At 52.4% G+C, this 25,917-nt stretch overlaps 4 protein-coding genes across 4 annotated transcripts; 2 read left to right on the forward strand and 2 right to left on the reverse strand.

Annotated features, from left to right (window-relative positions):
• Nucleotides 1-52: 52 nt before the first annotated feature.
• On the reverse strand, nt 53-4,342 carry TGME49_294902 (hypothetical protein). Its single transcript, XM_018782251.1, has one exon. The coding sequence runs from the start codon at nt 4,117-4,119 to the stop codon at nt 850-852; it is 3,270 nt and encodes a 1,089-aa protein (XP_018638565.1). The 5' UTR covers nt 4,120-4,342; the 3' UTR covers nt 53-849.
• Nucleotides 4,343-4,514: 172 nt separating this feature from the next.
• Nucleotides 4,515-13,381, forward strand: GTF2H2 (general transcription factor IIH polypeptide 2 GTF2H2). The gene is made up of 13 exons (XM_018782252.1): nt 4,515-5,372; nt 5,550-5,662; nt 6,323-6,457; nt 6,892-6,982; nt 7,400-7,657; nt 8,345-8,433; nt 8,660-8,747; nt 9,343-9,437; nt 9,853-10,012; nt 10,373-10,453; nt 10,794-10,857; nt 11,328-11,367; nt 11,933-13,381. The coding sequence occupies exons 1-13, from the start codon at nt 5,334-5,336 to the stop codon at nt 12,114-12,116; spliced, it is 1,437 nt and encodes a 478-aa protein (XP_018638564.1). The 5' UTR covers nt 4,515-5,333; the 3' UTR covers nt 12,117-13,381.
• An 801-nt stretch (nt 13,382-14,182) lies between these two features.
• TGME49_294930 (leucine rich repeat-containing protein) lies at nt 14,183-20,827 on the forward strand. The gene is made up of 7 exons (XM_002370221.2): nt 14,183-16,254; nt 16,654-16,723; nt 17,456-17,503; nt 17,694-17,785; nt 17,953-18,095; nt 18,542-18,626; nt 19,081-20,827. Exons 1-7 carry the CDS (start codon nt 14,878-14,880, stop codon nt 19,588-19,590), a joined length of 2,325 nt encoding a protein of 774 aa, XP_002370262.2. The 5' UTR covers nt 14,183-14,877; the 3' UTR covers nt 19,591-20,827.
• Nucleotides 20,582-25,899, reverse strand: TGME49_294940 (hypothetical protein). The gene is made up of 4 exons (XM_018782253.1): nt 23,961-25,899; nt 23,071-23,115; nt 22,487-22,568; nt 20,582-21,635 (listed from the first exon to the last, which is right to left on the reverse strand). The coding sequence occupies exons 1-4, from the start codon at nt 24,624-24,626 to the stop codon at nt 20,968-20,970; spliced, it is 1,461 nt and encodes a 486-aa protein (XP_018638563.1). The 5' UTR covers nt 24,627-25,899; the 3' UTR covers nt 20,582-20,967.
• Nucleotides 25,900-25,917: the final 18 nt, after the last annotated feature.

Raw genomic sequence — 25,917 nt, forward strand, 5'->3', positions numbered from 1 at the left:
GTTTTTACAAATCCGTTGTTTCTCCAAGAACCTACGCGACCCTTTTGTTGAAGGACGCTTACTACACAGACCCCTTCTGGTCTGTTCGTTAGTACGCAGTGAGAAACTGATGGACACAAGAAACCTAACCAGCATGGACAGATGCACATCAAAGACGTCACGAGTTCAGATTGGCTGGAGCAAAACGCTTATTTATTTCTTGCTGCCGACTCATTTCACTTGCAGATAGTCCCTGCACGATTTCACCTAGACTTGACACAAAACTGAACTCGCTGAAATGCGTCTGCTTCGCTCGCGGACTCCACTTTGCAGAACGCTGAGGTCCATAGCGTCCAGGTCTACTCTGTAGATCGCACGGTACCACGTAAATGCGTGTGACTACGCACGACGTGAATCGCTGTGTCGCTGCATGCGCGTATACATGCAGATGGATGACTTTTTTGTCGCAGATGCGAGCCAGCGCCCAGGTAAACTCTAACAACTGCCGCATACGTTCGCAGACCCTGCGGTAAATGAAAGTGACACGCGAAACCAGAGAAGAGGCTTCGCCAGTTCTGAGGTTCTAGCACCTGACAGGGCTGAGAGAGACGGGGGATTTGGGAGAGTCACGCCGAGGACGAACAGCTACACAAAGCAGAACAATAGCGGGTGTGGCGTCTTCATGACAGACAACTCCGCGCGAGCGAAGAGGTCGGAAAACGCGCGTCCCTGCTCCTTTGCAAGATCCACCTTCGCCCTCTGTCTCCGCACTCCACAGGTGTCAGCCTGGACCTCTTGAGCGAGGAAAAAGACCATCGAAGCTGCAATAGACAACACAGGACGTCTTTCTCCTTCGTTCCCTCGCCTCCTTCACAGGGGCACCACGCCGTTTACCTCTAGGAGGCTCCTGTAAGCCTCGTCGTGGAGCTGGCGGCCGGCGGAGTCCATGAAACGCGTTGATCGATAAGGCTTAACTTTTCCGGAGACAAGCTCATGGACGGCTTCTCGTGCGACGGCGACTCGCAAGAGGTAGAGCGCTCGCTGCGTCTGGCGAACTCTTCTGTCAGAGGAAGTCTGCTTTGCCTCGTCTCCCGCGTTGCCAGTTCTGTCTGCTTCATTATCGCACCCTTCCCGACCGCGCGGAGCCACGCGCTTCGGGTGTACGTACACCCGCCGCCACTGTCGCACGAACTCTGCAGGCACTGTGTCATTTGGAGTTACCACGCAGTGAAGACACCGCCAGAGTCGTCCTTCTACCTCCTTTCTCTCGGCTCTATCTTCGTCACTTGCGTCTTCATCTTGTTCTTCTTCTCGCACTTCTTTCCTGTGAGCTCGTAGAAGCGAACGTTGAGTTTGACCGTTTCGCCTTTGCATCGACTCGAGAGTCTCTGCGTTTCTGTCTGCGGCTAACTCCTCAGCGAGCACGCTGAGACTCAGCAGTACGTCTGTCTGGTTGCTAATTTCAATCGCTTTTTCGTTTGCCGCCTGCTCTCTGCCGAGGCCATATGCCTCCGGCGCCTCGGTCTGCACGCTCCCTCTCGGTGTTGAGCGCCTTGCCTCTTCACTGCCTGCCTTTTCTCCCGCGTCCTGAACGCTCTCCCCAGCTAGCCACCAGGGTAGGCGGAATCGCCTCTTGAGGACGTGCTGGACGTCGGCCAGGAAAGCTGCATGCGAACGCTGCTCACGATACTGGGGCTGTTTGACCGGAACGCGGAGGAGGGAGCTCATCGTAGGAAGCAGCGACGCAAGACTCCAGAGAAACGACGTATGTTGAAGTCCGTACAGCCGAGAGAGCGCCTGGGCGTTCCCCGCGACCTTCCGCCAGTGCACAGACGCAGCCACAGAAGGAGAGAGAGGACACGAAGAAGGAGAGAGGGAAGAAACGGCGAGGGAAGAAGGAGAGAAAGACGAATCAGAAGAAGGAGAGGCCGAAGATGAAGAAGGAGAGACGCGTGGAGATTCGTTGAAGACGAAATCATTTTCTCGAAGAGCGAAATAGGACGAGAAGGGAGAGGAAAGACGTCGAGCGTCCTTGCTCTCAAGCGTCGCGTTTTTCGTGTCACTCTGAGGAGACGACCACGGAGAAGGAAGAGAGAGGTCAGGAGTGCTCGCGGCAGAGTCCGCAGATGAAGAAAATCGAGAGGGCGCGACGAAAAAGAAGAAATCTTCCTTTCCGTGCTCCTCTGACAACTGCTCGTTCATCTGTTCTCTCTCTGTCTCCTCTCTCTTTTCAGTGCTCGTCTTCTCCCTCTCTCCTCCGCTGTCCTTCTCACGATGTCCCCTGCTTCTCCTCAGATCGACGTCCGGTCCCTCCACGACGACGGCGCACTGCGTTCGAAGCTCCGTCTCCTTTTTTCCTGCCTGCTCTGCTGTTTCGTTTGTTTGCCCGTTCTCTCGCAAGTCCTTCCGCCGCATGCGTCCGCGATAAAAGTCGAACGCGAACTGCATGAAGTCGCCGGGGTACGGCCGCGCTTGGGAAAGCGAGTGCGGCAGAAGCAGCGAAGTGCAGAGGCACGAGGTCTCGTCCATGACTACGGTGCCGCCTCCCGAGAATCTCCGAATATACGCCGACTTCTGGGCAGACAGAACCTCCTCCGGATTCTCCACGAAGGAAGACGGAGTGCCACTGAGTCCAAAGATGACACTCACAGGTGGCGCAGAAGAGGGAGAGGAAGGGGAGGATGAAGAAGGAGAAGAAGAAGGGGAGGATGAAGAAGAGGATGAAGAAGAGGATGAAGAAGAGGATGAAAAAGAGGACGAAGAAGAGGATGAAGAAGAGGATGAAAAAGAGGACGAAGAAGAGGATGAAGAAGAGGATGAAGAGGGAAAGAGAGAAGAGGAAACAGGCGCGGAAGATTGCGTAGGCGAGTAGGGGGGATGATGCAGAAAGAGGCAAGCAACAGAGGCGTCGTTGACGGACTTGGACGCGCTGGCGTTATTGAGAAGGCGAAACAGTGCCTCTTCGAGCAAGAGAAACTCATAAGGATGGAAGTGGAAAGTGTGAATTACATACAGCCTGCCGGCGTGGAGAGAAGAGAGGGGACCGGAACCCGCAGACGCATTGGGAGACACTTGAGAGGAACCAGGGAGGAGGACGAGAGACGCCTGATGCGAGAGGGTGTCCAGCGGATTCAAGAGCGCATGCAGCGAAGCGATCTGAGGGAGATCCACCGCCTCCTTTGTACCAGGAACCAATCGTCTCCGATCCGTCGTCGCGTCATTGTAACCTCCTTCGTTCCCCTCTTCTTTTCTCTCTTGCGTTTCGTCGCGAACATGAACGCTTGGTCGGGGGGGATTCTGTGCAGCATGACTGCTTTCTGCCCGCGCTTCTTCCGACCTCTCTTCCTCACCCTGGCCTTCTTGTCTCCTGGATCCGCTCTCGTTGCCCTCTCCGGCTCCGAGCGTCTCCGCAGAGAGTCCGGTGCCGCCTGCGCGGGAGGCGCAGCGTCGCGCGCGGTCGCGGCTGCGGAGGTCGGCGGAGGTTGGGGCAGAAGAGGAAGAGAAAGGAGAAACGCCATCTCGGGGAGAAAGAGAAGGAGATGAATAAGACAGGAAAGAAGAAGAGGAAGAAGAAGAGGAAGAAGAAGAGGAAGAAGAAGAGGAAGAAGAAAGAGAAGAGAACGAGGACCATCTCACGAGATGGAAGCGACAGAGCGGACTGGGCGTGGAAGACAGAGGAGGTGGAGGTGACGATGACGAAGACCTTGCGGTCGAGAGAATTGTCCAGGGCAGCGTGTCTTGACTTTGGAGAACGAATCTCCGAGGCGCAGCGACGAACACTCCACTTCGTCTCTCCACATCTTCTCTGTCTCCTTCTCTGTCTCCTTCTCTGTCTCCTCTGTCTCCTGGTTCTCTGTTCGCTTCTTCTCTTCTGTGTCTGGCTTGCCTCAGACTGTGTGACTTTCTCTGCGGCTTGACAAGACTCCTCGACGCGTCGCACACAATGGGGAGCTGAGTCTCCGCATGTCTGGAGCGGCTATACACCCGAAGAAACCGCCTCTGGTGTCGGCTTTCCTTCTGGGTCCTCTGGGGGCTCTCGGCTTTGCGCTGGCGAACAGCAAAGTTTCTGAGCAGAGTTGGAAGCCTTGCAGAGAAGCGGTGAGAGACTGCAGGGGAAAAAGAAAACACAGAGGTCGCCATGGCGACACTGTGCTTCTTCCGTCGCGCTTCTTCCTCGAGGTTGCTTTGTCTTCTTGAGTCTCTCACCTGCGGCCTCCAGTGCAAGGACGCCTTCTTCCTCCTCTCCCGCTAGCTCCTTCCCGCCTCTTTTCTGCTTTGCTGCCTCCTGTTATCCAGATTTGCCTCCGGCTACACTCCTGCAAAGCTGCTCTCTTGGTCTCTCCCCTCTCCAAACAGCCCCGGGGGACACTGAAAAAAATGCCGTCTCAGTCTGCATGCGATGTTTTTTTTCTGCATGCGCCGCGCACATCTGGAGACGCGAAGCTGCGGCTTCTCGTTGCTCTCTGTTTGCCGGCATGTCTGGAAGAAATGAGACAAACATCTGCGTCTCTACTGCTTCTCATTCTCCTTCGTCTTGCCTCTTCTCTATGAGGAAACTCTTCGATGGTGTCGCGGCCTCTCCACTGTCGCAGCTGAGCGCCGAGTTCATTTCAAAACTCACCAGTCAAGAGACATTTTCTGTTCTCCGGTCGTCTTGTTTCCTTCTCTTCTTCCTCTCTGTTCGTCTCGTTTCCTTCTCTTCTTCCTCTCCGTTCATCTCGTTTCCTTCTCTTCTTCCTCTCCGTTCATCTCGTTTCCTTCTCTTCTTCCTCTCCGTTCATCTCGTTTCCTTCTCTTCTTCCTCTTCTGCCCTCTCTCTGCTCCGCGCGTCTCTCGCTTCTTCCTGGGTTTCCCCTGCGTGTCTTCTTTCGCTTCCAGCTTTTTTCTCCACCGCTCTCGTCTCGTCCTGTCTCCCTCCCGGTCTCCTTGTGACCGGAGAGAGAAGAAGCAAGGAGAGGAGAACGACATTTCATGGAGAAAGGGGATTCTGAAGAGAAGACAGCGCCAACGCGCAGATCTCGAGAAAAGAGAGAAGCGAAAAAGCCTCTTTTTCTAAATTTCAAACAAAACTCGCGTGCTTGTGTGGCATTAAGTTGCGAATGGACGAGCCTTCAAGAGATTTTTTATTTATCGCAGCTCCGGTCCACAAGCCCCCATGACTCTGTCTACGGCACAAGGTTCTAGTCGCTGTTCTCTCTGAGGTCAAAAGCAGAGGAGGAGGCTACTTGCAACTGGAAGAGAGGACGAAGAGCGGATTGGAAACGGAGGACGTCTCGATCTGCGCTCTCTTGTAGACCTTCTTTGTCTCTGGTTCTCTCCACTCTCCTCGACTTTTCGTCCTCCCTGCAGAACGGATGGCCCATCGACCCGCGGGGACTGGTGGACGCGATGCGGTGAGTCTCTTTCTTCCTCCTGTTTTCTCTGTCTTGTCTCTCTTTCTCTTCTTTTCTCCAGTTCCCTCTCTTGTTTTTCCTCTCTCCACGTCTTCCCTCTCCATCTGCAGTCGTGGTGTCTCCATCGCGGCTTTCCGTCTCCAGCTTCTTCTCCTTCTGTGTCGCTTTCTTCTTCAGACGGCGTATCCTTCGGTTGAAGAAGTTCTGCAGGAACTCGAGGGAAATGGAACAGACGCGGCGGCTGAGGAAGACCTCTACGGGCAGTACGCCTGGGAGTGTGAGGCCGAGAGGTGAGTCAACGCATACAAAGTGAAATAAATTAAAGACAGAGAAAGTAAAATATCGCGGAAGAAGACAAAGCAAAGGAGAGGAAAACCAGGAAGATCCACGCGTCGTCCTTCCCCTTATTCCTCTCTTCCTCTTACGACCCTCTTCCTCCCTTCTTTTCGCTCTTTCTCTCTTTTTCCTCTCTTCCTTTTTCTTTCTGTCTTCCTCTCCTTTTTCTCGCTTCCTCTTTTTCTTCCTTTTTTTTCTTTTACCCTCTTCGTGTTCCCTCTTCCTCTCGTCTTTATTTCATCTCCCCCTGTTCGCTCCTCCCTTCTTTCCTCCTCGCCATTCAAGGTGTCGAAACAGGAGGCACCTGAGCTCCGTTAAGTCTCTCCGTAGTTTTGAGATTTTCAGAATGTTTTTTCTGCTATATTGTCTTTTGTGGTGTGCCTCGAGCTTTCTAAGCCTCCTGTATTCGCACCTTGTTTTTTTCCGCTTCTTGTGGCGTCTCTTCTGCGTTTTTGTCTCCGTCTTTCCGTTTGGAAAATCCACTTTTTGCGCCCTTCGTTTCTCTCCAATGTTCTTTGTACATTTTTTAGGCGTTTTCGTTTTTTTTCGATTTTTCAACATTTTTTCTGATTTTTGAAATTCATTTTATTTTTCGTTTTTTCTGTTTTTTTCAGGTCTTGGGATCAGCTCATCGAGAGCTCTGAGGGATTCGTGTTGCTGCACGGCGGCGCCGCCGAGGAGGGCGTGAAGACGCGGCGCATCGACCGCCGCCAGCAGCACGAGCCTCAAATCAAAAAAGGCATCATTCGGTGCGAAAAAGAATGCCAAACATTCGGAAAAACTCGCGCTTCGCAGAGCCGCCGCGTTGTCTTCTTATTTACCGTCTATCTATCTATCTATCGCTATCCAATATTTATCTTTCTATATCTGTTTTCCATAAATATATTTATATATTTATATATGTATCTATGTGTTTGTCTATATATATATATATGTATATGCGTTTCTTTGCTTATGGATGTATGCATCTGTCTGTTTGTCTATATGCTTCTGTCTATCTTGTTGCCTATCTGTTTTTGTGTTCGTCTCTGTGTTTTCTTCATCCATCTACATGCATATATGTATATATATTTATAAATATATACATGCATACATAGATATGTAGAAATATAGAGATTCGTGGGTTTTTTGAGGCGTGAAGGCAACGTTTTCCCCCTGAAGACGATTATCGTTTGCTTTTCAGAAGTCTCGTTCTGCTCATCGACATGTCCGAAGCGATGCGCGAAAAAGATTTCCGCCCTGATCGCCTGAGATGCGTCTGCCAACTTGCGGAGGTACCTTCACACGGACAAGAGCTGCGTGTTTCGCTCAGACGCTTTCTCAGCTTTTCTGAGACTCGGTCGCCTCATCTCTAGCCTGTCTCCCCCCTCCCCCCCCAGGGTCTGTAGACGAAGATTTTCGAGTCCGCCGATGCGTATGTGCCAGTCTGTTATGGCCCACAAGCCTCTACCTGCGCACACTCACGTCTAGACGTACACTCGAATGCATGCGCGCGGGTGTGTCTGCATATTCGTACGTCTGAGTCCACATGCATCTGGAGGTGATTCGTGAAAGCAAATGCGTAGCTTCTAAAAATATGTGTATGTGCGTGCATGTGTGTATACTTGTGTCTGTCTGTCTTGGGTGTGGCTGCGTATCGCTTTTGGAGGCTCGTGGAAGCTTTTTCTGCTTGTTTTCCCCCTTTTTTTCAGGAATTTATTGGTACGTTTTTACTGCAGAATCCCCTTGCACAACTTGCGCAAGTGGCTCTGATTGGGCCTTCTGCAGAGCCTTTGGCTGCGCGCGGGGAGGCGGCAAGAGACTCTGCTGCGGTCTCCGCTAGGCCGTCGGGGAGTGCCTCCATGCAACTTTTCAGCAGCAGCGCTTCCGAGTCCATCGCCGCTCTCCGAGAAAAAAGGAAACACCCGGGAGTCGGCACCGGCGTTCCTTCCCTCAACAATGGCCTTCACGTCAGTCTCACAACTCACGCCTATGCATTCAGAGTGCATAAATGCAGACAGCGATTCGAGCATAGATGCGCACAGATGCGTATACAGATGCACAGTTCTGGGTTTAAGTGCATAGAGCGGCCCGTGGATGTGTGTGTATATGATACTTTTGTATATCTTTGTGAATTTGTACTTTTTGATGTATAAATAAATGTACGTCTGTGTGTCTGTGTATGAGTGCAGAGAGGGGCAGGTCTACATGTTTAGATTTCCATGTCACTGCAAATCTAGTTCAGCGTGAGCATGCATGTATCGATGAGCAAGTATGTCGGGTGAAGCAGAACGGGAGACTCGAAGGCGCAATGCATGCCGGGTGAGCATGTTTTGGACGCGTCTGCCTTGTGCGAATACTGTGGGGCATTTCACGCGTGTATCCAGATGTCCTTTTAAATCTTTCTTTATCTGTGCATGTATCTGCTTATATATGCGCATGCACCTTGTGCGGATGGGCGTCGTGTGTGTCTGAGACGCCGTTTTCGTCTTGTGTCGCTCTGTTTCCATCGGCAAATGACATCTTTTTTTGAGGTTTCTGTGTCGTGTTTTGACCGGAAACCGTTTCTCTGTTTTTGGCGAGCACGACATGTCGGCAACTGTGAATGTATCTCGTCGATTCCCCCTGTTTTCTCTCGATTTTCTCTTCTTTTCCAGCTGGCGAAAGACCTCCTCGCCGGCGTGCCACCCTACTGCACTCGCGAGGTCCTCGTTCTGTTCGGCTCTCTGCGAACCTGCGATGTTGGGTGAGGAGAAGAAAAGAGAAGAAACGAGAGACGGACATGAAAAAGGACGAAGAAACGAGAGAAACAGAGTAACGCCGAGAGTGCTGAGAGGACAGAACGCGTACGAGAACGGGGCGTGCATGCCTTGTGCGAAGCTTCTCATTTGCTCTCTTCTTTATCTCTTTCTTCTTCCTGTTCCGTCTTCCCACTTGCGCTCTCATCTCCTTTCCTTTCTGCCTGTCTCTAGGTGCATCGAGGAGACCATCGCCGCCGTGAAGAAGAGCAACATTTGCTGCAACGTCATCTGCCTCGCTGCGGAGCTCCACGTGCTCAAGGTCCGCAACGTTTCTCCTCAGTTCACCCAGTGTACCCTTTTTACGAGTTCACATGGTCCTTCCTTTGTGCGCCTTCATGTCACCTATGCATACACGTACATCCATGTATATGTATATCTGTATGTATATCTGTATGTATATCTGTATGTAGTCAGATAGAGAGACTCAACAAAGACGCAGACAGTGATGTGCATGTCGATGCAGGTGTCGAGTTACCTAGTCCTATATAGAGAGATGGATATCGAGATAGGAGATAGGTGAATAAACAAATAGACAGATAGGTGTAGGCACACGCTGTTGTAGGTCGACTGACATAGAGATGGAGAGATATGCGTATAGGTGCATTTTCATCTATTCACCTATGGACTTGCAGCGCCAGAGACTGTTTGCATTTCCCTATATATATATATATATAAACATATGTAAAGATATATTTATATATGTACGCCGAGATGCGTAGTCTTTTTTTTCATTCATTTGCGGGCGCATGCGGCTGCCCTGTTCGATGCCTGCAAGTGGGAGAGTGGATCTTTTTCATGTGGAAGACCGAGAAGATGAAGAGGGGATCTCTTTTTCGATGTTTCGCCTTTTTCAGAATCTCTGCCAGGCAACGGGAGGTCGACACGATGTGCCTCTTCACCGCGAGCATCTGCGCGCTCTTCTCATGCAACACACTCTCCCGCCAGCTTGGTGAGGACCGGAGGAGCCGCACAGAGAGAGCGCGGCGCAAAGTGGAAGGAGAGGAGAGCGCGGCGGAGACAGGCGCGAGGGACAGCGAAGGCTGGGAGACCAAGAGCCGACTGAACGGCCCTCTCGCAGTCGACGCGGCGTTGAAGGCTGGCGGTGATGACTGCGCCGAGGCGCGACGGTGTGTTTCGTTGTTTCTCTGTCTGTCGTGAACTTGCCAAGAGCCCAGAAGACAGCACCTTGTCTTCTTCCAGAAAAGTCCTGCAGATTGCAGATTCAGCGAGACGGCACTGAGCGGTGGGAGAATCGCTCACCAGCGAAGGTGTCGATAGCGATGAGCGCCCTCGACGCACACAGAAACCTCGTCGTGAGCTTCAGACAGACATGTCCTGCGAGGTTGAAAATTTGTCCTTTTCAGGTCTGCCAGCATGCAGCCTTGTCTCATCCGCATGGGATTTCCTTCGCTGAAGTCGACGAGCACGGCGGCCCTCTGCAGTTGTCACCAACACCTCACTTTCTCCTCCTACGTTTGCCCCCAGTGCGGCGCGAAGCTCTGCACCACCCCCAACCGCTGTCGAGTGCGTTCGGCGAACGGAGGGCAACATCTCGGGAAGAACGCGAAGCACAATAGGGAAGCGACAGGATAGACTCCTCGGTGGAGGAAGTGGACACCGGAAAAAACTGTGCTTTATATTTTCGCCTGCTATTTCGTTGGTTCCCCGAGTCCCTCGCTCAGACGGCAGTCTCCCTGTTGCTCTGCGGCGGCTCCGTCGCGTTCCTCTGTTCCTTCACCCTGTGCGTGAATCGTTCCTGTCCGGGTGGCCATGCTGCGAGCTCCAGTCGCCGATCATTCGTGGGTCTCCTCCGGCGGAGTTGCCACCCGATCCTCATCGATCTTCTGATCTGTCTTCGACCTTGTTTTCGGCTCCGTTTTTCAGTGCTGCTTTCTGCACCTCGTCTCGCCGGCCGACATCTCGCGGTCGTTCCATAGCCTCTGTCCGCCTCTGCCGTTCGACCCAGTGAGTGGCCGCGCTCGTTGGCGAGCGAGCGAAAGTCGAGGGGGGAGAGGTAGGCGAGGAGAACTCCTTCCAACAGTTGATGGCTAACTGGGGAGAGAAGCGAGCCGCAGAGTGCAGCGGAAACCATCGTCGAGGCTGCGCAAGACGCGCGTCGCGAGGCGGACCACGGCGGCGCAGGCGCTCCGGTGCACAGACAACTGAGCGGGCAGGAGACGCCCTAGACCTTGGGGAGGACCTACACCTGAGGCGAGGCGAACAGGCTTCAGTCTAAGTTCTGCGAAACATATGTTCATGACGAAAACATGAAAAAAACTGTCTTGGGTCTGTCTTTTTTCTGCAGGTCCCTGCCGACGCTCCGGAGGCGAAGCGCCTGTGCGCGTGCTGTACCACGCAGCTCGATCGTGGTAGGTTCTGCAAGGAGTCGCCTTTCGGTTTTCGTTTTTCTGTCTATTGCCTGAATGGCATATTTCGCGGAAGCAAACACACGTGGTGGAAAGCGCCTCTTCGAAAGAACTCGAGAAACCAGTGCCCCCTCTCTCTCTCTTGTTGTGTCCTCCTTTTTCCTCCCTTCTCTTCTTTCCTCTCGCTTCTCCGATTCCTCTTTTCCCCTCTGTCGCCTACCTTTCCTCAGCCAGTACACCCGAAGATACGCTGTTGGGCTCCGGGCAATCAAGTTCTCTGTGATTCTGAAATTTGCGACCTCTAGGGTCTTCTGGATAGGTCTTCAGTGCAAGGAGATGCAGACAAGTCAGTTGTCTGTGGTCGCTGCACACCGCCAGTTCGTGGACTGCGTTCGCCAGCTCAAGTTTTGGACTTTAGTGTTTCACCGGCATTCATGTTTGCGAAGCTCCATCCTGTCCTCTCGGTTCCTCAGGTGGCGCGCAGTGTCCAGACTGTGGGGAGATTTTCTGCCAGTGAGTGTCGCGCGCCTTTCGCGCATGCAGAGGCTTGTTGTCGATCTCTGACGGGATTCTCGCTGAGGCGAGGACAGTCGAGAGACGTCGTGGGGGTGGTGCGACGGTCAAAGAAAGGCGGCGGAGACGCCATGGCCCTCCGCCCAACAGGGGAGCCGTCTCTGGGTGGCGGCCGGAAGTTCATGGTTCGGCTGAATTCGATCCAGAGGCCGAAGGAACGAACAAGGAGAATGCGGGGAGGAAGCGAAGGCACCGGAGGGAGATCAAGACGTCGCGAGGAACGAGTTGAAGAGGAAACAGGGGCAGAAGGGAACACAGGAGGTAGAAGGAGAGCAGGAAGAACCTGTTTCTGTTTTTTTCGCGCGGTGAAGTCGGTGCGAGTCGAGGTGCGTTGTTTTTTCTGGGAGAAGCGTTGAAGTGGGATGCATGTGAGGCGACCACAAACACTCGATGCTCTCGCTTGTGTTATGTCCATCTTTTTTCCAGTGCATGCAGTCGGACTGCAAACGGTGCTAAGAAGCATGCCCACAGTCCTTGCTGTGTCGGTCTGCTTTTTTCGTCTCAGCGATTGCGACATATACTCTCACGAGCAGCTGCGGCAGTGTGCCTTCTGCGTCATGCGGGATATCACGACCTTGGAAGAGGAGGAACCTTCCGACTCTGCTGCTGTGCTCTCTGGAGCGAAACAAGACAACAACGCAGGTGGCGCTGCTCCTCCGGTCTCGCGTTCCCCGCACCAGGGGACGTAGAGCGGTTTCCCGGCTTCTTTTCTCCAGAGAGAAAACAGTGGATCTTGGACGTCGCCGTCTCCTCTCCGCCAACCTTCGCGGGTGAGCTGTGGCGACGCGCAAGTCCTGAGAGTCGCGTTGCGTGTCTCTGAGTTTTTTTCGACTGCGCTTACTCGAGAATCCTTCTCCGGCAGACTGGTCTTCTCCACAACACAGGCAAACTGTGTGTGTTTGAGGGCGGTGTGGAGCGCCGCGCAGTGGGCGCAAGTCAGTTTCGCGGAGGTCCACTGACTGATGACTTCCTTGTGCGTTTCGAAGCCAGTGGCGTCCTCGCGCTGCCTACGCAGGTCCTCTGCCTGTGTGTATGTATCTCCTCGTCTTCTGTGTGGCGCTTCGGGGAAGTTTCCTGGCGGTCGCCAAGTTTTTCGTTGTCTCTTTCGAGAAGGATCTGACTCGAAGCGCACCCGTGACGCGGCGGTGGGGGCAAGGGGGGGGGGGGTCGAGAGTTCGTTCACAACTCTCAAAAAAAGATTTCGTCTTTGCCCACGCGCTGCCAGCTGGGAGACCGAGGAGACGTTCGAGGATTCGATGCTGGGATAAAAATCCACTTTCAGTAGTCGGAAACAGAGTCAACAGGCAGAGAGCATTTGAAAGCCAACACATGTTTTCTGAAGTGCACGTGCTCCGAATATAAGCCGAGACGACAAACTGCGTTTTTCAAAACATTCACGGCGAGACCAAGAAGTCGCTTTTTTCCTCAAGTCGTGTCGGTCAAGCCGAGAGAAGACCCGCCGATTCGCTGCTCGATTTTGCGTCCTGATGAGCCCGAGCGGCGTTGACAGAGTCCAATCTCGAGTGCTCAGAGGGGCAAGCACAGAACAGGAAGAAAGTGGGGAGAAAGAGGTCGCAGGAGCTTCCAGAAAGCGTCCTTTCCCCGGAGGTTTGCTGTGGTCAGATGTAGGCAAAAACAACGCGTTGCAGAAAGAGACTGAGAGCTTGAGTTCTGACCCTTTCCACGCTCAGTTTTGCCGTGTTGCCGTGCATGCAAAGCCTTAGCCGTAACTAGAGCTTTTTCAGTCCCCAGAAAGCGCTGCGGTCATTTTCGGTCCAGAGAAACCTTTTTCCCCTGTTCCGAGGAGGGTGCGGGAAGTCCTCGTCTCGGAGACAGGCTTCTCGGCAAGTTGTTCTGGAGAGGCCGTAGCCACTGCGAGGGCGACTCCAATTGTAGACGACCGTCTGGGCGTGTGACTCACTGTAAACTCCCTCATCGGTCGGAAGTAAAGTCGTCGTCGAAGCACTCCCGTAGTTGTTGAGAGACCTCGACGTGACGACCCCAGCTGATCGTTTTTTACGGCTCTGAGAAGTCCTAGAGACGCGAATTGTCGCACAAGACTACGAAAGCGAACACGGTACTTGAACAGCTTGTTCCAGACACGAGTTCTGCGGATGATCGATACCTCTATACTTGGTGTTCTTACAGACAGGTCGTGAAAAGCAGATCTTTCGCATGCCTAGAGAGGCTCAGTCTCACGACGAAACAGGCGAATTTTACACTTTCAGAACTCGAGTGGTACCTTCTCCAGAGAGGCTGGAGATTCCCTCTGGAACGAGGGGGGAAGTCGCGGAAACAAGGTGTGTCTCTTGGAGGGGTCGGCGTCCTCGCGGCGAACGCTGGTCAGACAGAAAGGCGTTAAATCGGGTGGTTTTCCAGCGGTTACCTCAGACTACCTCTGACGACCGTTCTTTCGTGGGTTCCTCTTCGCATTCAACACCCTTTTTAATTCCGCTCTGCTTTTTCCGCTCTACTCGAGATTGTGGCGCTGCAGAGGGCGTTCGGATGTCCCCGTTTTCCAGAGAATCACGCGGAAAACGAAGCTGAGAGGAAGCGCGTTGCTTCTCCGCTCGCCTTCTCGCCCACGAGACTGCGAGAGTCACGGACTGTGTTTCTCCGCGTAGCATGGAAAAGCTGAGAGTTCATCGACAGCTAAACTTGGTGAGTTCTCGTCGTTTCTGTCAACGGAGAATCGAGATCATGAAGTGTCGAAGTCGTTCTCCCCGTTTGGAGTGCGTTAGAAAAAACAAAGTTCCAGAGACTCACGTCCCTCCGCGTGAGGAGACACGAGAAATCCTTCCGAGCTGGGAGGCGTTTGGCAGTCCACCTCCAACGAAATGCAGTTTCTTTCTCGTCTTTTTTTCCGTCGCTTTCTTCTCCACGCCTTTTCTTTCTCCATTTTTCTCTAGCAAGACCAGCGGGAACGGAGACACCCCCGTGTGCCGCAGCTTTCCAGTGTATGCGTCTGGGTTTTTTTTCGCCATGGCAAAAGCGTGAGCGATTCAGAAAAAGATTTTTTCCGCCGGAGAGTCTCTCCTCCTTTTTCCTTTTTTGTTTCCTGGGGTTCTCCAGGCTAGGGACTCCTTCCTGTCTCGCTGCTCTCTCTGCCGCCCCCCCCCCTTCCCCCCACGGCTTCTCTCAGCTGAAGTCGCTGCATCTGCAAGCCGCTATACGCGTGTCTTCTCACTTGTTCACAACGGCGGCCATTCTGACAGTTCGAGACGGAGGAGGTTCGGAAGAAAAAAAGAGAACGGAAATACAACGAAGTCTCCCGCCGGCCCTGTCCTCCACTGACCTCGCCGGCCGCGGACCGCCTTTCCAACTCTCTGTCTTCTTCCCTGTTTCTTGCGCCATTTCTTCTCCTCTTGTTCCCTCTCTTTCTTCCTTTTCTCCATTCTTACTTCTTTCTCCCCCTCTTCCTCACGTTCTCTCCGTTTTTTCTCCCTGACAATGTCTGCGTCACCTTGTTCCATTCCCTCCCTCCGGGAGAAGTCGAACGCTTCGTCGACCTCGCGTTCGCCGACTCCTCCTTCGCCTGCGAAGCGGAGTTCGCTGTCGCATCTCTCGCCTACTTCGAAGAAGAAAGTTTCTTCGCGGCAATGTGGCGTCCCTGACAACGATCGAATGGGGAAACACAGCCTCTCGAACGCCCGCGCTTCAATGGGCAAAGTCCGACAGCCGGTCGGCCCGGGGAATCCGTCGAGCATCCCCTCTCCAGTCTCGAAGAAAGTGAAAGAAACTCCCAAACAGACAAGTGTGGGCGGCGAGTCGGACGCGAAACGCGCGACACTCGCCTCCCCGCGGCGGCCGCTTTTCTCGGGTGTACATACAGCCCAGTCTGGGGCGGAGAAGAACGCGCCGAAGAGCGCCGCCTCGCTCTCGTCTTCCGCTTCTTCTTCGTGGAGCAAGGGTGAATTTCGGGAGAATGAAGCGAGACGAGAAGAGCGTTCAGGCACTCCTCGGGCGCCTCTCCAGGCAGCGCGGAACCAGTTCTCTCCGAAGAGCGAGAAGAAGTGTACGTCGAACTCGCCGCTTGAGCAGAGGGCGGCCGTGACGAAGCCTGGCGCCCTCTCAGTCTCGGCGCTGCGAGAGACAAGCAAGAGCGGGGGGGACGAGGACGCCCGCGGCGATGCTAAGAGTACCCTCCGCGCGTCCTCCGGGAACCTGGAGAAGGACGAAAAGAAGGCGACGATGCATGCGCCGTCCGCGTCGAAGAACAGAGACGCTGCCCCAGGCGGGGGCAATCGACAGGCGAAGAGTCGAGCTTTGAGTCTCAAGGACAGCCCCGCCTCCTCGACCTGCGGATCCGAGAACCTCAAAGGCGCAAACGGGAGAACAAGAACCAGTGGAGGTCCTCGGCCTGCGCTCTCCAGACGTCCAGTCGCCGCTGTCTCTCGCGAGCCGATTACACACTTGAGTCTCCCGCGGATCGCAGAGATCGCCGCGAGTGGACAGACGCCCCAAACGCCGGCGCTGGAGAAGCCGGCAGAGGTGCCAGGCACCAACAGCGCCGAGGCGCCGAAGGAGCGAGAGAATGCCTCAGCGGCTTCTTCGTCATCTGCTTCTGGGCTGGACATGGCGGCGATCTCTGCGTTGGATCTGAGTGAGCGAGAAGCAGAGGAAGTCGCCGATCTCTCGTGCTACAAGAGCCTGAAGAGGCTGGACGTCAGTGGAAACAGACTCGCAGACGGCCTCGGCTTCCTCGCTATGAACCTTCAGCTGCGGTGGCTCAAGGCTGCGCGGAGTCTCCTCGAGGGCGGAGACGTCTTGAGATGCGCTCTGATGAATCTCTCCAACCTCGTCGTCCTCGACCTCAGCAGCAACCAAGTAAAACCCTTCTCTGGAGAAACTGCTCTCGCCGAGAGCCTGACAAGCGAACTGCAGTGGAGACGCAGAAAAAAGTGGAAGACCGCGTCTCTAGAGACTCCTTTCATTCGGAAACGGGGAGATATAAAAGACGTGGATACTGAGACGCGAGATGCTCCTTCACGCACTAATATATGTCGACGCAGGCATGGAGTTCTGTATATGTACGTATCGGCACACATATATATACATATATTCATATATACACATATTCATACATATATTCATATATATATATATATATATATGAATATATATATGCATATGATTATGTGAATAGGAATGTGTTTGAACGATGTTTTTCTGAGGGGTGTTTCTGATTCCTCTGATTTAAATGAACTTCTGTCTTCTTGCGTGCAGATCACCCGCCTGGACGCCTTTGCGCCGCTGAAGGCTCTCAAGACGCTCGTCCTCAGTGAAAATCAAATCCGTAAGGGAACTCTGAGACGGCAGAAGAACCTGGAACCTGCTTCTGAACTGTGCGTCCTTCATCTGCTGTCTTTTGCATGCATCGCGACAGAACTTTTTACCTTTTTCTCCTCGTCTCCAGCGCACTTTGTTCTTTGTGTGCTGCTGCGTCGAATCAAGATTGCCCATCGCCCTGCTTCTCTTCTTTCTTCTGTCTTCTCTGAGTTGCTTTCTTTGCTTCTCTTCTTTCTTCTGTCTTCGCTGAGTTGCTTTCTTTGCTTCTCTTCTTTCTTCTGTCTTCGCTGAGTTGCTTTCTTTGCTTCTCTTCTTTCTTCTGTCTTCTCTGAGTTGCTTTCTTTGCTTCTCTTCTTTCTTCTGTCTTCTCTGAGTTGCTTTCTTTGCTTCTCTTCTTTCTTCTGTCTTCGCTGAGTTGCTTTCTTTGCTTCTCTTCTTTCTTCTGTCTTCGCTGAGTTGCTTTCTTTGCTTCTCTTCTTTCTTCTGTCTTCTCTGAGTTGCTTTCTTTGCTTCTCTTCTTTCTTCTGTCTTCGCTGAGTTGCTTTCTTTGCTTCTCTTCTTTCTTCTGTCTTCGCTGAGTTGCTTTCTTTGCTTCTCTTCTTTCTTCTGTCTTCGCTGAGTTGCTTTCTTTGCTTCTCTTCTTTCTTCTGTCTTCGCTGAGTTGCTTTCTTTCCTTCTCCGTTCGCTTGCTCTTGTCTTTTTCTCAACTTTTGCTCTCGCTTTTTTTCGTTATCTGCAGAGCGCGTCTCCTTCGCGGCGTCTCCACTCAACTCCCTCGAGTGTCTCAGTAAGTCTCATTTTTTTTAGCTCACGGAAAAGAAGGTGCCTCTCAGTCGTTTGCTTCTCTCTTCTCTCTGTGTCTTCTCCGTCTTCTTCTGTTTTGTCACCGCTTCGGCCTGTTCGAATCGCCTGTAGCGCTCTGCTTTCTCCTTTTCACTTCTTGTTTTTCTCCCTTTGCCCTGCCTCGCCTCGCGCAGTCTTATCTCGAAATAAAATTCAAGAAATCGAGAAACCTCCGAGTCCCCTCACGCATCTGAAGAAGCTGTCGCTGTCCGACAACCGTCTCAAGGTGAGTCACTTCTGGTCGTTGCCTGAGGCGTCTCCTCCCTCTTCTTCTCGTTGTTCGCTCCTGTGTTCCCCATGTCCTCTTCTTGCTCGTCTTTCTCTTCCTTCTCCTTCCCTCTGTCGCGGTTTTCTTCTGTTTTGAAAGCGCTCTCCTGTCGCTTCTCTCCTCAGACCTTTCCGTTCTGCGGGCAGTTCCCTGCGCTGCTCGAACTGCGCCTGAACGGGAACAGCCTCCTGTCGGTGGGCTCAGGCGTCACGTGCATGTCGGAGCTGAAAATCCTCGACCTCGGCAGAAACCAGCTGCATCGAATCGAGTAAGACCGAGCCGAAGTCAAACAACGGCAAAGAAGCGCGAAGCGTTGAAGAGGAAAAGCGGCGAAAAGCTGAAGAGACAGAGAGCCGCAGATGATGGACAAAGAGGGAACGGCGACGAGATAGGCAAGCGGAAAGGAAACAGCTACAACCGAGCGGCGATTTACTCCAGAAAAGAAGAAAGCGAGAACGAAAAAGCAAAGAAATAAGATCACACTTTGTTTCTTCCGGATGATGCCTCTCTCTCAAGTCCCTCGCTTCCCTCGGAAGACCATGTGCGAGCAGCCTCAGAGCGTCTGCGCATTGTCTTCTTGCATGCGGTTTTCTCCTCTGTCATATGTTTTTCACACTTCCCTCTTTGCATGCCTTTCCTTTTCCCTATATTCCTTCTTGCTTTTGCATGCACGTTCTGAAGGTTTTTTTCATGCTTTTTTGCACGCGCCTTCAGGGGCGTGAAGGCGCTGGCTGGTCACTTGAAACTGAATCAGTTGAACATCCTCGGCAACCCGCTGATGAGCGTCGCATCGATTCTGGTAAGGAGGCAAAATTGCAAGAAAAAAACTTTTCCAGTTCCGAGATTCTCCTTTCTGCTCCAGCAGACGCGGTGGATAGACACTCTGCGAAAGAAGCCGCGCCCGAGGCCGCTGTGGAACCTTTGTCTTCTTCGCAAAACTCTCCACGCTTCCGCTGTGCCGCGAATATCCCCTCTTTCCGTCGCGCTCTTTCTTGTCTCTGCTCTGCCGTTTCCTCGTTCTTCTCTTTCCTTCTCTCTCGTCATGTCCTTTTTCTCTCTCGTTTCGTTCTCTAGCCGCCTCTTTCTCCCCCTTTCGTTCCTTGTTTTCTCTGTCTGCGCCTCCTTTGTCTGAGGGGACTTGTCGCTCCCTCGTCTCCTCCGCCTCTGTGTCTGCGTCTCCTCTCTTTCCACTTCTCTTCTCTCTCAGCGCCTGCGGTCGAGCACCCTCGCCTTCCCTCTTCTTTTCTCTGCAGAACGAAGTCGAGGAGCAGGTGGTGGCCTCTCTGCCGAACTTGAAAATTTTCAATTCGAAGCCGCTGCAGCCGCGCCGCGAAAATCCCCGCAAGCTTCTGTGGAAGCAGCGCCAAGAGGCCGCGAGACTCGCGAGACAAAAGAGCGAGAACAAGGGAGAGAACAAAGGCGAGAACAAGAGAGAGAACAAGGGAGAGAACAAGAGAGAGAACAAAGGCGAGAACAAGGGAGAGAACAAGAGAGAGAACAAGGGAGAGAACAAAGGCGAGAACAAGAGGGAGAACAAGAGAGAGAACAAGGGAGAGAACAAGAGAGAGAACAAGGGTGAGAACAAAGGCGAGGAGACACGTGGAGACAGTTCGGCGGGCTCGCGCGGCTTAAGCAAATTTGTGAAGAATTTCCAAACTTCATGCGGAGAAGAAAAACGTGCGAAGGCCGAGAAGCAGCACATGTCCTTCAAGCGTCCTGCGCCGAGTGTCGAGTCTGTCTCGCCGAAAAAGAAGAAAGTTTAGAATTTTTTCAAGAACTGGGAGAGAACTGGGAGAGGAACGCAGGGTAGAGAAGATGGGAGAGACGTCGGTGAAGAGTCTGTGCATGCAAAATGTTTTTGGGAAGGCGTAGAGTGTCTCTGCAAAGAGAGAGAAGACGCGAACAGGGGCAACGCGAGTCGCTCGTGGTTCTCGCAGATGATCCTGGAGTTTCTAGGTCGGCGGCAAAGCAAGAAGAGGAGAAAACGGAAGTCACAGAAGCGGATGGAGAACGAGCAAAGAACGAAGTTAAAAAAGTAGACTGTCGCTGATCGTGTGTCGACTGACTTCCAGACGAGTGCCGAGAAAGTCTCGAAGCCGCAAGTCCTCATCAAGGGTGTGTGTTTTTCTTCTCTCTTGCGACTTTTTCTTTCGCTTCTTTTCTCGCCGAACGAAGGAATGGAGAGGGAAGCGCTTTCTTCTCTCTTTCTATTTTTCATCTGTCACCAGGGCTCCAGTTGCTCTTTCAAGTTCTCTTTCGTCGACAGGCGAATGTTTTCGTGAAGAAGAGACCGAGGCGCGTCGCGTTGAGGCAGAGAAAACCCACAGGGGGATTTCAACGACGCTGCGAATCCTTGCTCTCCCTGCGGCTTTTGAACTGGCTCAATCTGTCTTCTTCTGCTCTTCATCTCGTTGCGTCGTCGCTCTGTTGCCGATTATCCTTTCTCTTTCTCCTCTCCTTCCTCTCTCATTTCTCCTTCTCTCCTCTCCCCCATCTTTCTCTCTGTGTACTCTCTTTCCCCCTGCTTTCTCTCCTCTCCCTTCGCTTCCTCGCCTCTCTCTTTTCTTTCTCCCTGGGCTCCGGTGTCCGCGCTCTGCTGCGGTTTGTCGACAGTGCCGAGCCTTTCTGAGAACAGTCGCCGACCTTGAGAGGCAAGACGCGCCGAACTTCGCTCTGTTCCTACGCGAACTCGACCGCGAGTCGGCTCTCGAACGCTTCTGCGTCGAGAGAAAAGACTTGAAGAGAGAAAGAAGCCCGGTGAACGATTTACGCAACTCTCAAGCTTCTTGCTCCTGTCTCGTTTCGCAGCGAATTACCCGATGCGCAGGGATGGAAAGCGCAAATTGTTCTTCGCCAGCACCACACCAGAAAGCAGCACGAGTCTGACGTAGAAAATCGACTACCTGTCCACGAACCCTCAACCACCTGTCTCGTCTTCCCCTCCACACACAACCACAAAAACCTAGATGAACATTTATACCCATGCATCTACATATAAATACATATACATATATACATATATATATATATATATATATGTTAACAGCTATATATATATATATATATATATATATCTCAATGTGCGTATGTGTGTTTGCGGCCCTATGCATGCACAGAGAGAGCTGTACAGATAAAGGACTCTAGTGTTGAAGAACTTTAGCGGAATTGATTAGCTTTCTCTTTTGGAGTTGTTCGAATCGGTGGCCCAACAGCGCGCCTTCCATGAGAGTGCCTCTCCACGTGGTTGTCGCTGCGTCTCTTTGCGCTTGTTCTCGATGTTCTCGCGCGTCTTCGGAGACGCGAAATTCTCGTCGTTCCTCCAGTGCGTCTTTGACAATGCCTTCTTCAACTACTGAATCTGCTGCGGACGATAGAGAAGAAGACGACGAGTAACGAACGAGACGGTGAGCCTCCTCAGCCTCCTCTGACAACAGCCGTGTCTCTTCCAAACTCTCAACTTCACCTGTCTCTTCTCCCTCCTCTTCTTGCCCTTCTTCTTCACTGTCCTCGGCCTCTTCTTCCGTCTCTGCGGGGCTCTCTTCTTCTTCGTCTGTCTCGCTCTGCGCTGCTGCACGATCTCCTCGCCACGCAGAGCTCTGAACTCCCGCGCGTCTTGCCTTCTCTGTTTCTTGCCTTCTCCTTCTCCGGCGGAAGGGCGTCGAGCGTCGCTGGAGAACTGAGTCGATGGTCATCGAGGACAGGAGTGAGGACGCCGCGTCCTCGCTCGGCTCGGCAGCCAGCACAGACGCAGAGACACTTGGGCACCTCAGCGTCCTCACCAGAGCGCGCGCCTGGGCGCAGACATCCACTGAAAAAAAAACAAGCATTCTGCAACCGACTCCGCTCCAACGTCAATGCGTTTACAAAGATATACACGTAAATATACATATACATATTATATATATTATATATGTGTATTTGTACGTGTATTTGTGTGTGTATATGTATGCACTTGTGTAGGTGTACATGCATATGTATGTGTATATCTATCTATATATATATATACATATATATATATATATAAATATGTATAGAGATGTGTACGTACATATGAATGGATGCATATATATGTATACATGTATACACGTATATGCATGTGACTGTGGCAAGAAAGGACGGTGGAACTTGTGAGAGATTTTCTTTCGCATAGGTTGCGCCACGAGTTCGAGATGCACGGACTCATGGTTCTGCGCCGGGAATGCAAATGTAATTTTATGTTATCTTCACAGACGAATGTGAAACGTTATCTAGAGGCGAGTGTCTGCACGGCAAGAATACTTTTTCACTTGCGTGGTCAGCGCGCCCTGACCGCTCGAGGCAGCTGTCTGTACAGCTGACGGCCGGCGCGCTGATTCATGTTCCCTCCTGCCGCCTCGGCCGTTTGCGCCGAGCCTCATAGTGCCGAAGGCGCACTAGACAGAACGAAGAGCGAAGACGAGAAGGAACAGCGAAGGAGAGAGAGGAAGGAGAGAGAAAGACAGGAAGACAGGAAGGAGAGGAAGAAGGCAGACAAAGCGCGGGAAGGGAGAGAGAAAAAAGAACTACAGGAGACAGAGGGAGAGAGGGAGGAAGAACGGGAGAGAAAGCGGGGGACAGAAGACGTTGGAGAGAAGACAGGAAGCACTCGTTTCACTTGAGAGTGAAAGAACGAAGACCTACGCCTGCCACGCACGGCGAGAAATTCTTTTCGGATTTCTAGGAGCTCCGCCTCGAGCGCCTCGATGCTCCGAAAACACTCCAGCTGAAGAAAAAACAAAAGTGGAGAGCTCGTATGGATAAATTCTAAAAACTGGAATAGCGTGGAAAACAGTGCAGCGAGAAATCTTATGGCCGATGAAAGGAGACAGGAAATTTCCACGTTGAAAAACGAAACGGAGGCCAAACAAACACATCGACGACGCAAGCGACCAAGCCCACACAAACGCATGCAGTTTATCTTGTTTATCTGAGTCTAACTATAAGCAAAGATGCACAAATATGTACACAGATCTGCAGATATAAAATCTTGAGAGACGCAGATATATATACATATATAGATAGATAGATATGTACATATTTGTATGTGTATATATCCAAGTACATAAAAATAGATCTGCATCGACGCAGATATACATATGTCTGCGTATATACGCATATAAGTATGAATATGTATACGTGCCTACATAAAGACGTATACACATGTCTTTGTGTGCATGTGAGATGTTTCTGAAGAGTCTGCACAACTGTGCAGATCACTGTCTCACCTGTTTCTCGGCATTGTGCGTTTCGACTGCGAAGATCATTTCCGTCTGAAGAAATTGAAGAACATGGAGAGCAACACAGGGTCCGAAAATCGAGGAAGCGAAACGGGAACATGGGAGAAACGCGCGAAGACGCCCTCGGCAAGTACACTCGAAACACTCCGGTTCGCTCAGCAAACTACGCAGTTCTCTCCTTGAGCCGAAGGCTTGTCTTCAGGGGCTCGGCTTCACTCACTTTACATTGTAAATATTTACATACAGACATATATATGTAAACCGATATGTATATATTTCATATATATATATATATATGTATAAATGTGTACTCAGAAACTGACTCCCATTGCGAGACAGAGAGGGAGATCGCGGTCCGGTCCTGTTAGAGGCAGCACAAGATCAGCGAGGCTCTGCATGCGTTTTGTCACACGATTCAGAGTTTGCAAGTAGCGAAAGCACAACGCGTTCTTCCTTCGTCAAAAATGGCCTCTGAAAATCGCGGCTCTTCGAAGCTCGTAGGCTCCGCGACGAACTGAAAACGAAACGACTTGTCCAGCAACTTCCATAGATGTCCACGCATAAATACAGAGAGCTGTCCACAGCACACACGAGCGTCGAACGCGCGACTGAAACGCAAGCGCATGCGCCTACAGAGAGATTCACATCCCTCCACATGCAGATGCAAGTACACAAGTCGACGTCTCCACGCTTTCTCATCCATATGCATATATATATATATATAGGCCTATATCGATATATACATGCATATATATATATATATGCATGTATATATCGATATATAGAAGGAAAGACAGATGAAGAGAGAGCGAAGCACACAGAGGTCGAGGAAAAAGAAGACGAGACAGCGCAATAGACGGGAGTTGGACCCCACTTACAATTTGCTTGGAGCGCTGCTCTCTTTTCTCTTCGTAGGCGCATGCAAGCCTGCCAGCCTCGCGCTGCATTTTTTTTCGGTTTTTCCGCCAGAGCCGGAGTGCGGGAGACACCCGTTCAGCGAGCGCCCAGAGTCGGGCCTCCCCCAGGAGGGCGACGAGGAGGACGCATGCAACCAGGAGCGAAGCGAGCAAAAGCAGCAGCCAGTTAATCCAGAAGGTAAAGGCCGAAACCTTCTCGACTCGGCGAGAGAAAGTAAACCGGACGTTCGCAGGGCGGACCCCTCGCGGAAACGGAGGCAGAGACGCAAACGGAGAAGACGACACCGAAGGGGAAAACACAGTTGTTTTCTTCAGAGGAGACGAAGGCGATGACGGAGAAGAGGAAGAAGAAGCAGGAGTGGGTGAAGAACGAGAGGAAGAAGGAGAGGAAGAAGGAGAGGATGAAGAGAAAGGAGAAAGAGGAAAGGAGGAACAGGATTCGCCGGGCGAAGCGGGACACTGGAAATGCTCTGCCTTCGTAGGTTTCGCAGCAGTTGCATGCGAGACAGTGCAGATTCCATTGACGGACAAGAGCAGAAGGAAGAGAAGGCTGGAAAGGCTCCTCAAAGCTCGAAGAAGCCACGCCTGTCTCCCCGGGCGACCGAAGCAGCATCTGCTGAGGCACATTGCTCTTCAGCGGCTGATGATCCGGTCGAACTCTCACACGCAGAAGACTCAACGCCAATCAGCCTGTTCATGACACCACTTCACATTGTACCTGAATGGAATTTCCTAGCGGACCTGCGTTTGTTTTTTTCGTTCTGAGAAAAGAATGTCTCGTCTCCGTCTCTGTGTGCCGAACGAAGGAGTTCTCGTCTCCCCAGAAGCCGCAGAGAAAGCGGCTCGGGTGCACAAGGGCGGCGACACCGAGTACCCAGGAGCAGTCGAGGTCAAGAAGCGAGGAGCAGAAGGAAGGCCTGCGAAAGTGAAGACGAAAAGATCTCTCAAAGGCGCCTGAACCGTGCAAAGGCGGAGGCTGTCGCGCTCGTCTCCGTCGAGCGCGACGCCGCGCCTGCAGGAGACGCGCCCGCGAGACACTCTGCGTCGCCGTCCGCGTCGGGTGTACGTACACCTGGTCAGGCTGGAGAATGTGATACCCACAGACGGAGATCGGAGCGTCGACTCGGGTGTCTCAGTGCGTTGTTCCCGAAAGAACTCTTGCGCGGAGAACGAGGATCGATCAGGCAGCTTGCATGCGCAGCGAAGAAATGAAAGGTCGTTTTCAAGTGGAAAACCACACACGGCCGGAAAGAGAGAACCCTCTGAGGCTCCGGAAAGGAAAGCCGGAAAGGGCGCAAAAGAAAGAAGAAGGGGGTGAGACAAGAGAAAGCGGGGCACAACGGTGGAGAGGAAAAGGACAGCCGAAGAGGAACACAGGAAGCTAAGGCGAAGACGAGGTGCAGAAAAGACAGCCGGAGAGAGAGCGACAAAGTGAGCAGGGGTCTTTCCGGCGAGAAGCGAAGCAGCGAGTCGCGAAGGTATAGGAAGAGAAAAAATCCCTCCAAGTCCTTAGGACTGCCCAGACAGGGAGAGACGAGCGGGAGACGCCAGAGGCGCGCCGTGCACGCTCCAGGACAGAAAGTCCGGTCTGCCGCGCACTCTGCATGCAGTCAGGGGCGCAGACACGAATCATAAGAACACCAAAGAGACCGAGGAGCGCCTGTGAGGCCAATATAACGACAGACGAAAGCTGAAGACTAACGCGAAGCAGAAAAGGGAGCCGCGCCGAGGGGCAGAACCGAAAAGCGCCACGCGGTGTCTCGACACCGGGCGGTGGCGCACGGGGTTTCCTTCGCTCGTCTGGCAGAGCAGAAACCGAAACGAAGAAAGCTGCTCGCGTTTTGGGGAGGAAGAATCCTTCACATCCACCTGCGTGCTCTCAGGAGTCATTGAGATCGCTTCCTCTCGCTCAACAGAG

This window comes from Toxoplasma gondii, chromosome Ia (genome assembly GCF_000006565.2).
Source record: "Toxoplasma gondii ME49 chromosome Ia, whole genome shotgun sequence".
Taxonomy (NCBI): domain Eukaryota; phylum Apicomplexa; class Conoidasida; order Eucoccidiorida; family Sarcocystidae; genus Toxoplasma; species Toxoplasma gondii.